Source organism: Nomascus leucogenys, chromosome 8 (genome assembly GCF_006542625.1).
Source record: "Nomascus leucogenys isolate Asia chromosome 8, Asia_NLE_v1, whole genome shotgun sequence".
Classification (NCBI taxonomy): domain Eukaryota; kingdom Metazoa; phylum Chordata; class Mammalia; order Primates; family Hylobatidae; genus Nomascus; species Nomascus leucogenys.
The window spans coordinates 59,133,177-59,148,260 of NC_044388.1; the positions used below are offsets into that span (position 1 = coordinate 59,133,177).

At 47.0% G+C, this 15,084-nt stretch overlaps 1 protein-coding gene and 1 long non-coding RNA gene across 4 annotated transcripts in view; one reads left to right on the forward strand and one right to left on the reverse strand.

Annotated features, from left to right (window-relative positions):
• Window positions 1-11,804, reverse strand: part of LOC115836344 — a 20,045-nt gene extending 8,241 nt beyond the window's left edge. The window contains exon 1 of the long non-coding RNA XR_004031359.1: window positions 11,794-11,804. This is a non-coding gene — a long non-coding RNA (uncharacterized LOC115836344). The remainder of the gene's footprint in view (window positions 1-11,793) is intronic.
• On the forward strand, window positions 6,408-14,628 carry TMEM14C (transmembrane protein 14C). Of its 3 annotated transcripts, XM_003263504.4 has the most exons (6): window positions 6,408-6,734; window positions 8,066-8,129; window positions 8,476-8,552; window positions 9,414-9,515; window positions 12,150-12,237; window positions 14,116-14,628. In XM_003263504.4, exons 2-6 carry the CDS (start codon window positions 8,110-8,112, stop codon window positions 14,165-14,167), a joined length of 339 nt encoding a protein of 112 aa, XP_003263552.1. In that variant the 5' UTR covers window positions 6,408-6,734; window positions 8,066-8,109; the 3' UTR covers window positions 14,168-14,628. The 3 variants fall into 3 exon arrangements, with proteins under 3 accessions (XP_003263552.1, XP_012364530.1, XP_030673144.1); XM_012509076.2 differs by lacking the exon at window positions 14,116-14,628 and having other exon boundaries at window positions 6,476-6,734; window positions 12,150-12,649; XM_030817284.1 differs by lacking the exons at window positions 6,408-6,734; window positions 8,066-8,129 and adding an exon at window positions 8,780-8,888 and having other exon boundaries at window positions 8,509-8,552; window positions 9,413-9,515.
• The last annotated feature ends 456 nt before the right edge of the window (window positions 14,629-15,084 follow it).

Below are 15,084 nucleotides of genomic sequence, written 5' to 3' on the forward strand. Positions count from 1 at the left end.
AACTTTATTCTTTTTGAAGATTATTTTGGCTGTACTGTGTCCCTTGAATTTTTAATGAATTTTAATATCAGTTTATCAATTTCTGCAGTCCAGCTTGTATTTGACAGGAATTGCATTGAATCTATAGATCAATTTGAGGAATATTATAACCTGAAAAATTCGAAATCCTCTAATCCACAAACAAAGGATATCCTTTTATTTATTTAGCTATTCTTTCATTTCTTTCCACAGTGTTTTTTACTTTTCAGTTTATAAATTTTGTACTTATTAAATTTATTTCTGAGGGTTTTATTCTTTTTGATGCTATTGTAAATTGAATTGTTAATTTCACTTTTGGTTTATTTGTTGCTGCTAATGCTATATATTTTAATGTGTTGTATTTTCATTTTATTCAGGATAATGCACTTTTCTTGGCGGGGGGGAGGGGGCAAGGTCACCCAGGCTGGAGTGCAATGGCGTGATCTTGGCTCACTGCAGCCTTGGCCTCCTAGAGACAGGCAATTCTCCCACCTCATCCTCCTGAATGGCTGGGACTACAGGCACATACCAACACGCCCGGCTTTTTTGTGTCTTATAAAGACAGGGTTTCACCATGTTGGCCAGGCTGGTCTTAAACTCCCGGACTCAAGCAATCCTCCCGCCTTGGCCTCCCAAAGTGCTGGGATTACAGGCATGAGCCACCATGCCTAGCCTTTTTTTAATTTCTAGAGACACATGGATTTTTCTCTTTGACACACAGATTATTTTAAAATGTTTAGTTTCCAAGTGTTTGGAGATTGTCTTATCTTTCTGTTACTGATTTCTAATTTGATTCCATTGTTGTTGGAGAACACATTCTGTATGATTTCAATCCTTTTAAATTAGTTGAGATTTGTTTTATGGCCCAGGATATGATCTCTCCTGATAGATGTTCTGTGGACACTTGAATATGTATCTTGCAGTTGTTGGGTGGAGCATTCTATAAATGTCTATTAGATCCTGTTAGTTGATGATGTTATTGGGGTTTTTCTATATCCTTCCTGACTTCCGGTCTACTGCTTTTATCATCATTTAGAGGGATTGAAGCCTCCAACTATAACTCTGGATTTGTCCATTTCTTATTTCAATTCCTTCAGTTTTTGTTTCACATCTTTTGCAGCTCTATTGTCAGGTACATATACATTTAGGATTTCTGATTTCTTGGTGGATTGACTCTTAAATCTTTATACAATGTCACTATCTCTGGTAATTTTCTTTGCTCTGAAGTCTATCTGATATTAATGTAGCTACTTCTGATTTCTTTTGTTTGCATGATATATTTTTTCCATCTTTTATTGCAACTTGCCTGTATCCTTATGTTTGAAGTGAATTTTCTGTATGCAGCATATAGTTGTGTAATAAGTCTTAATCCATTCTAATCTGTCTTTTAATTGATGTATTTAGACTGTTTACATTTAATGTCATTAATATTTTAAGACTTAAGTTGTCCATTTTTTTTTGTTTTGCTTTCTGTTTGTGCTGTTTTCGTTTTCTTTTTCCTACTTTCCTGTGAGTTATATAAACATTATTTAAAATGCTGCTTTTCTTTATTTACATTGTTTGTTTGTTTGTTTTTGAGAGAGGGTCTTGCTCTGTTGCCCAGGCTGGAGTGCAATGGCGCAATCTTGGCTCATGGCAACCTCCGCCTCCTAGGTTCAAGCAATTCTCTTGCCTCAGCCTCCAGAGTACCTTGGATTACAGGGGTGTGCCACCACGCCTGGCTAATTTTTGTATTTCAGACCTTACTTTAATTCATAGCTGTACCACTGACAAAGACTGTAGATAATACAGTTCTCTGAGGTCGAGTTTCTTCAAATATAAGGTGAGGGGGAGAGTGCGGGAATCATGGTGGATGATCCTAATTAAGGTTTGAGGCTTGCACCTGCATAGGGAAGAATGAGCCCCTAAAGCCGTTCCCTGCAGGTTAAGACAAGTCTCCCTATTAATTGTTCAGGAAGGTCTTCAAATAAATTGAAGGTCTGGCGAACTGCAATTCCTGCAAGTTCTTAGTCATTATCAGCTTTGGCTGGTTAGAATCAGCTATGATAAACACGGGCTTCAATTTTGCTATCTGCAAGGTAGGTGCTGCCGCAAGTGGAAAGTTTGTCTTTAAGAATATGCGCCGCAACTGGGCATGGTGCCTCACGCCTGTAATCCCAACACTTGTGGGAGGCCCAGGCAGGCAGATTGCTTGAGGTTGGGAGTTCAGGACCAGCCTGGCCAACATGGTGAACCACCATCTCTACTAAAAACACAAAAAATAGCCAGGCATGGTGCCACACATCTGTAATCTCAGCAGCTCAGGAGGCTGAGCAGGAAAATCACTTGAACCTGGGAGGCAAAGGTTGCAGTGAGCTGAGATCATGCCACTGCACTCCAGCCTGGGCAACTGTTAGAAATGCTTGTTCCCTAGCACTGCAAAATAGCACTCAAACATAAATTTTAATTCTCTCAGCAAGGCCATTTTCACTTCCTGCGGAAATGGTGCCTCTCACAGATGGAACAACGGCAAGAGCACACTTCACCAAAGGAAAAGCAGAGGGTTTACACATTTGGGTCCTCCTTACTTCTGTGTCCTGCATCCATTGGCTGGTGCTGGACCTCAGTCTTAAATACCCGATTTGCTAACAACCTGAAAGTTTCCTAAACAGTTAAGTGCAAGGGAAGATAAAGGAGAGGAAGTTGCTTATGAAAGGTTTAAGGAAGCAATAACATTTCCAAATAAGGAAGGGGCATAAAATATGAGCTGAGACTTGCTTGGGCATGTCCAGACATGCCTGAATAAGCCAAAGCAACTAACTGGGCTAAATCATTAAGAACTAAGTTGATAGCAGGCTTTGGAGTAAGATGTGATTATTCCTGGTGTCTATTTTTAAATCAAGACAAGCTTTGAAGAGCTTTTCTACTTTCTACAGCAACAGCAAAACTCCAAGAAAAAAAAAAAAACAAAAACAAAACGCTACAAAGGCCAGCACAGCAGCTCATGCCTCTAATCCCAGCACTTTGGGAGGCTGAGGTGGGCGGATGAGATCAAGAGTTTGAGACCAGCTACGCCAACATGGTGAAACCCCATTGTGTCCAGACTTTGTGGGTTCATCTTGCTGACTTCAAGAATAAAGCCACAGACTCTCATGGTTTAATGTTACAACTGTTAAAGATGGTAGGTCGAGTTTGTTCCTTCCAACATTCAGACCTTATCCAGTTTCTTCCTACTGGTGGGTTCATGGTCATGCTGACTTCAGGAATGAACCTGCAGACCTTCAACAGGTCTGTGTTACACCTCTTAGAGGTGGCATATCTGGAGTTGCTCGTTCTTTCTGGTGGGTTCATGCTCTCTGCTAGCCTCAGGAAAAATGCCACCAACCTCTGCAGTCAGTGTTACAGTTCATAAAGGTGGCACATCCAGAGTTATTTATCCCTCTCAATAGGTTTGTGGTGTCACTAGTTTCAAAAGCAAAACTGTAACCCTTCACAGTGAGTGTTAAAACTCATAAGCATAGCATGGACCTAAAGAACTATCAGCACCAACATTTACTGCAAACAGCAAAAGAACAATGCTCCCTCGTCACAAAAAAAACACCCAAACACGTTGCCCCTACTGGCTAGGGCGGGGTGGCCAGCTTTTATTCCCTTATCTGGCCCCAGTCACATCCAGCTGATTGGTCCATTTTACAGAGAGCTGAGTAGTCCGTTTTGACAGAGTGCTGACTGGTGCATTTACAAACCTTCAACTAGACACAGAGTGCTGATTGGTGCATTTACAATCCTTTAGCTAGATACAAAAGTTCTCCAAGCCCCCACCAGATTAGCTAGACACAGAGCGCTGATTGGGGTGTTTACAAACCTTTAGCTAGACAAGAGTGCTGATTGGTGCATTTACAATTCTTTAGCTAGACACAAAAGTTCTCCAAGTCCCCACCTGTCCCAGAAACCCAGCGGGCTTCACCGCTCGCTGGGAGTGGCGTGGGACTTTTTGGCAACTAGTCTGGGCACTCCGGGAGCTTGTCTCACACAACCAAGAGGGGAAGAGAAACAGAGATGGAGACCCGTCATCGTGGCCAACGACCGCGCCAAGAGGGAACGGCGGTCCACGCACTGAACCCAGCCTCCAATCAAGCCCAGCAGGTCGCGCCAAGTGCGGGACCCGCCGAGCCTGTGCCCACCCGGAACCCGCGGCAGCACAGCCCCGGTCTCGGCCAGCCCCAGGGAGGGGCCCCCACAGCGCAGGGGCGCGCTGAAGGGCTCCTCAAGCCTGCCCGAGGCCAAGGAGGCACCGAGAGCAAGCGAGGGCTGCTAGTGAGAGGTGACAGCATGCTGGCAGTTCTCACAGCCTTCATTGGCTCTTGGTGCCTCCTCTGCCGGGGCTCCCACTTTGGCGGTACTTGAAGAGCCACTGCACTGTGGGTGCCCCTTTCTGGGCTGGCTAAGGCCGGAGCCGGATGCCTTAGCTTGCAGGGAGGTGTGGAGGGAGAGGCGCGAGCGGAACCGCGGCTGCGCGCGGCGCTTGCGGGCCAGTTGGAGTTCCGGGTGGGCGTGGGCTTGGCGGGACCCGCACTCGGAGCAGCCGGCGGGCCCTGCCGGCCCGGTAATGAGGGGTTTAGCACCCAGGCCAGCGGCTGCAGAGGGTGTACTGGGTCCCCCAGCAGTGCCAGGTCACTGGCGCACTGCTCTCGATTTCTCGCCGCGGGGCAGGGCTCGGGACCTGCAGGCCACCATGCCTGAGTCTCCCATTTCCTCCGTGGGCTTCTGTAAGGCCCAAGCCTCCCCGATGAACACCGCCCCCTGCTCCATGGCACCCAGTCCCATTGACCACCCAAGGGCTGAGGAGTGTGGGTGCACGGCGTGGGACTGGCAGGCAGCTCCACCTGCAGCCCCAGTGCAGGATCCACTGAGTGAAGCCAGCTGGGCTGAGTCTGTTGGGGATGTGGAGAACCTTTATGTCTAGCTCAGGGATTGTAAATACACCAATCCGCACTCTGTATCTAGCTCAAGGTTTCTAAACACGCCAATCAGCACACTGTGTCTAGCTCAGGGTCTTTGAATGCACCAATCGACACTCTGTATCTAGCCATTCTGGTGGGTCCTTGGAGAACCTTTGTGTGGACACTGTAGCTAGCTAATCTGGTGGGGACGCGGAGAACCTTTGTGTCTAGCTCAGGGATTGTAAACGCACCAATCAGCGCCCTGTCAAAACAGACTACTCGGCTCTACCAATCAGCAGGATGTGGGTGGGGCCAGAGAAGAGAATAAAAGCAGGCTGGCCGAGCTAGCAGTGGTTAGTGCGCTGTTTTTTTTTTTGGTCTGGAAGCTTTGTTCACTTGCTGTTTGCAATAAATCTTGCTGCAGCTCATCCTTTGGGCCCCCACTGCTTTTATGAGCTGTAAACTGGTCGTGAAGGTCTGCAGTTTTGTTTCTGAAGCCAGTTAAACCATAAACCCACCAGAAGGAAGAAACTCCATGAACGCTAATGAACATAAGAAGGAACAATATTCCAGACACATTGCGTTTAAGAATTGTAACACTTTTCATGGAGGTCCATGGCTTCAATCTTGAAGTCAGTGAGGCCACAGAACCCGCTTAATTCTAGAGATACTAGCGTGTTGTGATTTCATAATTTTTACTAAAAATACATAAAACTAGCCAGGTGTGCTAGCGCAGACCTGTAATCCCAGCTACTCGGGCAGCTGAGGCAGGAGAATCAGTTGAACCTGGGATCCAGAGGTTGCGGTGAGCCGAGATCGCACAGTACTCCAGCCTGGGTAATAGAGTGAGACTCCATATCAAAAAAACAGACTATGCTGGAATTTGTTTTATTCAGTGATAATTATATTGATCAGATTTGTCTGTTGGTACTTGTAGGGGATGAAGGAGAGGGAGAAGTCAACGATGACAGTAAATTTTAGTGTAGAATAACGGAATGGTGGTGCGGGAAACGGAAGAGGAGTGACTCCAAGTGGGAATGGAGATAACATGCTGTGAACATTTAGGATCTGTAGAACTGGGTAAAAGGTTTAATTTACTCCCCATCCCCCATTAAGATCCTTCTCAAGCAGCCTCACTCCCTAAAACAAACAGGTATTTGGCATTGAGCCACATTATTCTGCAGCCCCCATATTTTCTTCCAGGCAGGCCCTTCCTGGTGTAGACAAACAAGATCGGGCTTGAGTGACACTCCTCCCTGATGGCCTGCATCTGGTTTATACCCCGTGACTAGTTCCTGTATTAATGGGGTCCTTCAAAATCCAGCCTGAGATGCCGTGGTCCCGCAGCGGTGGCCTCACCTCTGGCCTGGCCGAGCTCATGTGGTCCAGCTTGTGCAAGTCCCAGGTCCAACTCCGGGTTTCCTGCTTTTGGCCACTCAGGATTGGACCTAGGACTGGTATTGGTCGGCCCTGCAGGCGCTGCGGACAGGCTAAGCACAGAGATTCCCCGCCCCGTTCCCTGGTCTAGGGCGCTCGCCGCGATGTCCCTCCCCACTTCCCACCCGCTGAACGCAGGGAGAGTGCTGCTACTCGGCGGCTCCAGCCCCGCCCGCACTGTCCCCATTCTCTGCCCGCCCCTCTCCCGGGACACTGCGCACGCACCACAGAGCCGCCCGCGTTTCCCCGCCCCGCCACCGGGACCTAGAGCGCCCGCCGCTGCATTTCCGGCGACACCTCGCTGTCATTCCTGCGGACTGCGCGCCCTTGTAGACAGCCCGGGCCTTCGTGAGACCGGTGCGAGTATTTGGGGATTATTCTTATTATTTTCTGCCACTTTTAACTTTTAGGTATTAGTTAGGAGTTTCACGGCCGTCTGCTTTTCGTCCCCCCGATTCAGCGGGCCTTTAGGCCGTGTGGTCGGTGCTTTTCTCGTTGGGTATTTTCTGCTTTTCTTAAAAGAAGTTGTGGATGCGCGGAGCCCCTGAGCTCCTGAGGCAAAGGCTTGCCCATGTAGCATGATGTTGCCTCGTTTTTTGGTGGTTTTGTTGCTCCGTCTCTTTAAAAGCCTCGCTGACCCAGTGCCGCCTCGAGTTAAGAACTGTGGGCAAGATCCCAAGCCCGCAGCCCTTCACCGTTTTATGGGAACTTAATTCTTTCTTTTTGTTTCGGGGGTGGGGGGGTCTCGCTCTGTCGCCCAGGCTTGAGTGCAGTAGCCTGAATATGTCTCATTGAAGCCTCAGCCTCCTGGGCTCAAGCCATCCTCCCACCTCAGCCTCCCAAGTAGCTGTGATTAATCGCATATCACCATGAGCGATTAATTTTTTTATATTTTTTTAGTAGACAGTGGGTTTCACCATGTTGGCCAGGCTGGTCTTCAACTCCTAACCCCAGGTGATCCTCCCACCTCGGCCTCCCAAAGTACTGGGATTACAGGTGTGAGCCACTTTGCCTGGCCTAATTCTTTAAACAGAGTAAACGGGGTACTCATTGCTTTACATCTTGTTAGGCTCACTGCATACAGGATACTTTTCTGTGAGAAAATAAGAGCTGTTTTTCCAAGGGTACAATGTCACATGTGATTCTGACTTGAGTTTCCGTATATTTTATCCTCCCCTTCTGCCTTCCTAACAAGAACTGTGAGTTGGATGCAGAAGTTTCTAAAAAAGTTGAGTATTGAAATTGGCTGTTGCAGCAGGGACGAAAAGCAACACCCCTACCTCCCCTCAAAAGAGACATTAAAGTAATTGGATTAGGGCACGGGAGTATTTGTTTTTCAATAGTGATAACGTGGGTAGCTGATGAAATGACTAACACACTCCCTGATTATAGAGCTGGTCAGTGGATCTTGCTGAGTTTTCTGTGGGCCTATGTGATTAGAAACCTATGTGAGGTTTTTATGACAATGGTCGGCATCTGTTCAGGGTTTACTATGTGCTAAGCATCTTTACATGTGACATCCATTGAATGCTCACAACAGCCCTAGGAAATTGGTATCAGTGTTATCCTCATGGTACAGTGAAGGATACTGAGACTTAGGTTGTGTAGCTCGCAGGTTGGACACACTTCTTTCTGACTGCTGGAGAGCTGTGCTTTTAACCACCTCTGATGCGGCTTGCTTTCCACAGGTGCAGGCCTGGGGTAGTCTCCTGTCTGGACAGAGAAGAGAAAAATGCAGGACACTGGCTCAGTGTGAGTGGACAGTAAATGGGTATGGAGTAGCCAGGAGCTTCTGGAAACCAGAGTTCCTTTCCTCAGCTGAAAAGAACCCTAAGAGTAGACTGCCTGGGATGGCGTGGGGGATGGGAGGATCACTGGACCTGTGGGCCAGAAACTTGGGTTTGAGTCCCAGCTCTGGCTTCGCTGAGTTGTGTGACTGTCAGAAAGTCATCCAACCTCTGTGGGCCGTATTTTCAGTGATAGGACCTGTGGGGAGATAGGACCTGTGGGGAATGATTACCTTTTAGTCCCATCCTGTGACAGTGTGGTTTGTTTTTAAAGCCAGGTTAGCACTGACTTCTCACTCTTGTGTTTTCAGAGTGCCTTTGCATTGGTTTGGCTTTGGCTATGCAGCACTGGTTGCTTCTGGTGGGATCATTGGCTATGTAAAAGCAGGTATGGTTTTGTGTTAGCCTCTTAACAGCTTCACGTTGTTCCAGTGAAATGTGAGTGCCCAGGTCCCTGAGAAGCAATCTCGTTTGAGTCCGCTTTGCTGTTGGTCCCCAAGCTGGAGTGCAGGCTTCCTTGTCAGTCTTGCAGCTCCTGCACTTGCCTTTTGGTTATCTGGTGAAGCTGAGCCAGGCCTCTTTTGGAATTACTTGTTTTTGCCTCTTTATCTACAGATAGGCAGGGGTGGTTGTAGTTATTATCGTTGACTGCCATTCATCAGCCATGACCCCCAAGTGCCATTTCTGGACTCAAGTAGGAGGAAACCTCTGGCCCACACAGACTGTATTTTGAAGTTTCCTCATTAGGCCAGGCAGGAGTGTGTCAGTGGTGTGCTTGTTTTTGCCCCCTAGTCCTTGCCTGCATTCCCACCCCAACCCCTGCACCAGAATTCTTCTCCTCCAGGTCTTTGTATTTTTTTTTAATTGACTGGCCTTATCTCCCTCTCCTTTTGTGATTTGCTGGAGGTCCTGCCTGTACACAATTCCGGCCCTTCATGGTTGATCAGGCCTGATTAGAAAGAAGGCCTAGCCACAGTTCCATCTAAGGAGGGAAGATGGCCTTTTTTCCTTTCCTTAGATGGATGTGCCCTGCCTATTAGAGGAGAGAAAAATGGGGTGGAAAGACCCTGACTTCTCTGAGAAGATAGCACACCCCCCGAAACATCTTCCTGCTCGAGTCCACCTTGGCTATGAGCTGTGTTGAGAGTTCTCTGTGCTGTCCTCCTTTATAGGGCAGGGGGTCTGGTGGATTCTGTTAGTGAAATAAGTGCCTGATATTACAATGCAAGCTGTGTTTGCTTCCCTCTAGGCAGCGTACCGTCCCTGGCTGCAGGGCTGCTCTTCGGCAGTCTAGCCGGCCTGGGTGCTTACCAGCTGTCTCAGGATCCAAGGAACGTTTGGGTTTTCCTAGGTATGTCTGCTTCGGCGTCTCCTTAGGGCAGCTGTGTATCCAGAATACTCTTTTCCAACAGACCCTGGTTTGGTGGGATGGGGTGAGTTCTTCACACTTCACTTATGACAGTTTCACTGCTTCTACCAAGTCCTCAGAAAGTTTTAAAATGAGGGTGCAGAGGCGGGAATTGTGCTGGTTTCTGTTTATCTTTTATGTACAGAACATGGAAGGATTTTCATACCTCGTGAATGTATTTACCCAGTAGCATTAAACTTCTATCAGGCAAATGTGTGAACCATTGAGGTTGCCCACTGAAGACCTTTGGCTTCAGCATCACTAAAATATCACACGTCTGGGTTAGGTTTGCATCCGAATTGCCATTTCCCCATTGAAAATCACCTCTTTAGCAGTTAGCTAAATGTGACTGCAGTGGCTCACACCTGTAATCCCAGCACTTTGGGAGGCTGAGGTAAGCAGATTACAAGGTGAGGAGTTCGAGACCAGCCTGACCAACATGGTGAAACCCTGTCTCTACTAAAAATACAAAAATTAGCTGGGTGTGGTGGTGGGCGCCTGGTAGTCCCAGCTACCTGGGAGGCTGAGGCAGGAGAGTCACCTGAACCTGGGAGGCAGAGATTGCAGTGAGCTGAGATCACGCCACTGCACTCCAGCCTGGGCGACAGAGCAAGATTCCATGTCAAAAAACAAAAAACATGGGCATAGAAGCAGGACTGGAAATGTACCCTATGAGCAGCGCGGACAGTGAGTGGTGTGGGGCACATAAGAGTCCTTATCAGGGTGGCGTTCGGCACATTTCTGTGGGGCTCCACCCATGTGTCAGACACTGCTAGGAGTGTGGGTTCCTTGCTGTCTCCACAAACCCTGTGTGAGAATGAGTGCCATGTGGGAGGGAGAAGCCGGGTGATCTGTACATATCAGCCGGGGTTGGGAAGGGAGGTCAGTGATGGCTAATGGGGTGTGCTGGGGAAGGAGGTGCGTCCAGGTCCCAGCTCTGCCTAACAGCTCCCTCCCTCATGCTCCAGAACGACTTTGAGCCTGCTTTTTCCCTTTCTCTGATCCTACTCCACTCAGCAAATGACCTCATGCCTATTGTAGAGAAAAAACAGCAGCCATCAGGTGGGGATTCCTGGAGCCTTTAATCTCCGAGCCTCCCCTCGTCCTGTTTCCCTCCTCTCCAACACCAGTGTCTTCCTCTGGGCTTTGGGTGTCTTCTCCCTGACTTTCTCCAGACCTTTACACTGGCAAGGATCCTGTCTTGTATTTGTATTCCTCCTTTTAGGTGAATCCACCCATTGATACTCAGATATGCTTGTCTCCTTCCCCTTCATAAACTTCCCTTTTTTTGAGACGGAGTCTCACGTATTGCCCAGGCCAGAGTGTAGTGGCACAACCTTGGCTCACTGCAACCTCCACCTCCCGGATTCAAGCAATTCTCCTGTCTCAGCCTGCCAGGTAGCTGGGCTTCAGGCATCCGCCAACATGCCTGGCTAATTTTTCTATTTTTAGTAGAGACAGGAGTTTCGCCATGTTGTCCAGGCTGGTCTGTAACTCCTGACCTCAGGTTTGGGAGGCCAAGGTGGGTGGACTGCCTGAGCTCAGGAGTTCGAGACCACCGTGGGCAACGTGGTGAAACCCGGTCTCTAATTAAAAAAAAAAACAGAAAAAATTAGCCAGGCGTGGTGGTGGGCACCTGTAGTCCGAACTACTCAGGAGGCTGAGACTTGAGAATTGCTTGATCCCAGGAGGTGGAGGTTGCAGTAAGCCGAGATCATGCCACTGCACTCTAGCCTGGGTGACAGATCAAGACTCTGTCTCAAAAATTTTAGAAAAGTGCAACTCTGTTGATGTGTCCTTCTACTTAGTATCCTTTAATAGCTTCTCATTGCTTTTAGGATGAAAACCCAAACCCTAGTATGGCCTTCAAGGCTCCATGTGGTCTGGCCCCTCTTACTCACAAACTGCATCTTGACTTCTGTGCCACACTGCCCTTTTAGGGTGAATGTGCCATGCTCCCTGTCACCACAGGGCCTCTGCATATACTGTCCCCTCTGCCTGGAATGGGCCTTCCCATACTTCAGCTCATTAATTCCTGCTGTAATTTCAGATCTCAGCCAATCTTCACTTTTTTGTCTAAGCCTTTTTATCTGTGTGAGTCTTTAAAGTCTGTCCCATCAGACCTGAAGCACTGTAAAAGGGCAAAGACAGTTATGATTACCTTCATATTCTCCAGCACCTAGCACAGCGCTTGACATGTAGTAGGTGCTTTGACAGCTACCCAGTGGGAATTGCGTGCAGGGTAGAGGAAATAGCATCTGCAGAGCGTGAGAAACAGTAGCATTTTGGAGAAAACTAACACGTTGATGGCTAAAGTATGGGTTTTGCAGAAGATGAGTGGTAAGAGATGAGGCTGGTAGGGCAGGCAGGGCCCAGGCTGTGAAGGGCCCTATTTGGCCAATATTGGTACTTGGACCCATAGGATGTGGGCAGCCAGTAATCTCCCCACTTGGGGAAGGAGGAATAAGCATAGGATGAGGTGTGAGCCTTGAGAGATGGGTGGGGCTTGGTCTACTTCTGATTCCCCTGCGTAGAAGACTAATGAGTTTTAACACTTCTTTATATCTTTTTCATCAGCTACATCTGGTACCTTGGCTGGCATTATGGGAATGAGATTCTACCACTCTGGAAAATTCATGCCTGCAGGTTTAATTGCAGGTGCCAGGTACTTTCATTCTATTACTCTTCTTTACCATGTAGAGTTGAGTTTATTCCCCAGGATACTTTATGCATTCAAAACCTTACTTGTTTCAGGATATCTGATGCTATGTATCAACTGACATTTGATATATACACTAATAGGAAATGTTTCAAAAACAATAGCTGGTTTAATGTCAAAATGGCATGAATATATCCATTCACTGTGGAAATGGGTTTGTTCTCATATTTGCTTTCCAGTCCATCCAAGCTCCTCCCTATGTGGTGGCAGAAGTTTTAGTGCAAAGCCATGACTGCAGCCTTTTGTGTGACTTGCATGGAAGATGTGGGGATCCCATATTTCTTAGATGTGTAGATATCTTTTACAGAAAATTTTGCTAAAAGAGAATTTTGATTGAATCCTGTTTTCTAATTTTTTTTTTTTTTTGGGACAGAGTATCACTGTCACCCAGGATGGAGTGCAATGGCGTGATCTCCGCTCACTGCAATCACCATCCGCCTCCCGGGTTCAAGTGATTCTCATGCCTCAGCCTCCGGAGTAGCTGGGATTACAGGCATGTGCCACCATGCCCGGCTATTTTTGTTGTTTTTGTAAAGACAGTGTTTCACCACGTTGGCCAGGCTGGTCTCGAACTCCTAATCTTGTAATCTGCCCACCTTGGCCTCCCAAAGTGCTGGGATTACAGACGTGACCCACTGCGGCTGGCCCTGTTTTCTAATTTTGATTATAAAACCTAAACCAAATTGTGGTTTTTAAAAAATTTAGTTGTGGCCGGGCATGGTGGCTCACACCTGTAATCCCAGCACTTTGGGAGGCAGAGGCAGGCAGATCACCTGACGTCAGGGGTTTAAGACCATCCTGGCCAACTTGGCAAAACCCCGTCTCTATGAAAAATACAAAAATCTGCTGGGTGTGGTAGTGGGTGCTTGTAATCGCAGCTACTCGGAAGGCTGAGGCAGGGAGAATTGCTTCAACCTGGGAAGCGGAGATTACAGTGAGCTGAGATCATGCCACTGCACTCCAGCCTGGGGGACAGAGCAAGACTCCATCTCAAAAAACAAACAAAAAAAAACTTTAGTTGTAGGCCAGGTGTGGTGGCTCATGCCTATAATCCCAGCACTTTGGGAGGCCAGAGCGGGTGGATCACTTGAGGTCAGGAGTTCAAGACCAGTCTGCCCAACATGGTGAAACCCCATCTCTATGAAAAATACAAAAATTAGCCGGGCATGGTGGTGCACGCCTGTAATCCCAGCTACTTGGGACACTGAGTCAGGAAAATCTCTTGAACCTGGGAGGCGGAGGTTGCACTGAGCCGAAATTGTGCTGCTGCTGAACTCCAGCCTGGGCAACAGAGGTGAGTGAGACTCCCATCTCAAAAAAAAAACCTTCTCAAAAACAAAAAATTTAGTTGTGAAGTATCATAAACACATCCTGAAGGTAGGGGAATTTTAAAAATCTGTTTTGGAGAAAGATTACATACTCTGATCATAGTTGTGATGCTACCAGTATAATGTTTTACACCTGAAGCAAGAAAGTCAGTGTGGAGCAAGGTCTAGAGCAGTAAACTGAGAGGCTGGAGAGTCTACCATTAATCGGATCTGTGATGGTGGGGAGGCCTTGCTCTCTCTTGCCTCCATTTCTTCATCTCTTCAAATTATTGGCAGTTGGGTTAGGATCCAGCTCATGTGTGCTATTTTAAGACTGTCCCTTGGCTTGCTTTTTCTCTGGTTCCTCCAGGGATGGAAATTTTACCTTTGACCACTCTTGCCTTAGTACCTCCTCCCCCATGCAGTTGTGAGGAACCAGCAGAATTTAGTTCCTTAAAAACATAGTTGCCTGTTCTGTCCTTTACCTGACATTTTCTATCTTGTTTCTTTTAAACAGTTTGCTGATGGTCGCCAAAGTTGGAGTTAGTATGTTCAACAGACCACATTAGCAGAAGTCATGTTCCAGCTTGGACTGATGAAGAATTAAAAATCTGCATCTTCCACTATTTTCAATGTATTAAGAGAAATAAGTGCAGCATTTTTGCATCTGACATTTTACCTAAAAAAAAAAGACACCAAACTTGGCAGAGAGGTGGAAAATCAGTCATGATTACAACCCTACAGAGGTGGCGAGTATGTAACACAAGAGCTTAATAAGACCCTCAGAGATCGATTCTTGTATATTGATGTTATCTTTTCTTTCTGTATCTGTAGGTAAATCTCAAGGGTAAAATGTTAGGTGTCAACTTTCAGGGCTCTGAAACCCCATTCCCTGCTCTGAGGAACAGTGTGAAAAACATCTCTTACGAGACTTAGAATATCTGTTCTTTTGCTCATCTTAGACCACAGACTGACTTTGAAATTATGTTAAGTGAAATATCAATGAAAATAAAGTTTACTATAAATAATATTTCCTATGGGGTCTTCATTGTCAGAGCTGTCTAGTTCATAGAATGAGATGTTGCTAGCAGCAAGATATAGAAACATGAAAGTATTTTGTTAATATTCAGAAATTACCTATTTTGAATAACTTAAGGACCAAGGAAAGTTATTTGATTGTACATTGCATTGAAGCTTGTTTCAAAAATGACCTCTGAGGATTTTTTTTGTTTTTCAAGAGACGAGGTCTTTCTCTGTTGCCTAGGCTGGAGAGCAGTGGTGCAATCATATGTCACTGTAGCCTCAAACTCCTGGGTTCAGTCATCCCACCTCAGCCTCCTGAATAGCTGGTACTACTGGTGCATACCACCACACCCCGCTAATGTACTTTTTTTTTTTTGTAGATGCGGTCTTGCTCTGTTGCCCAGGCTGGTCTCAAACTCCTGGTCTCAAGTGATCCTTTCACCTTGGCCTCCCAAAATGTCCT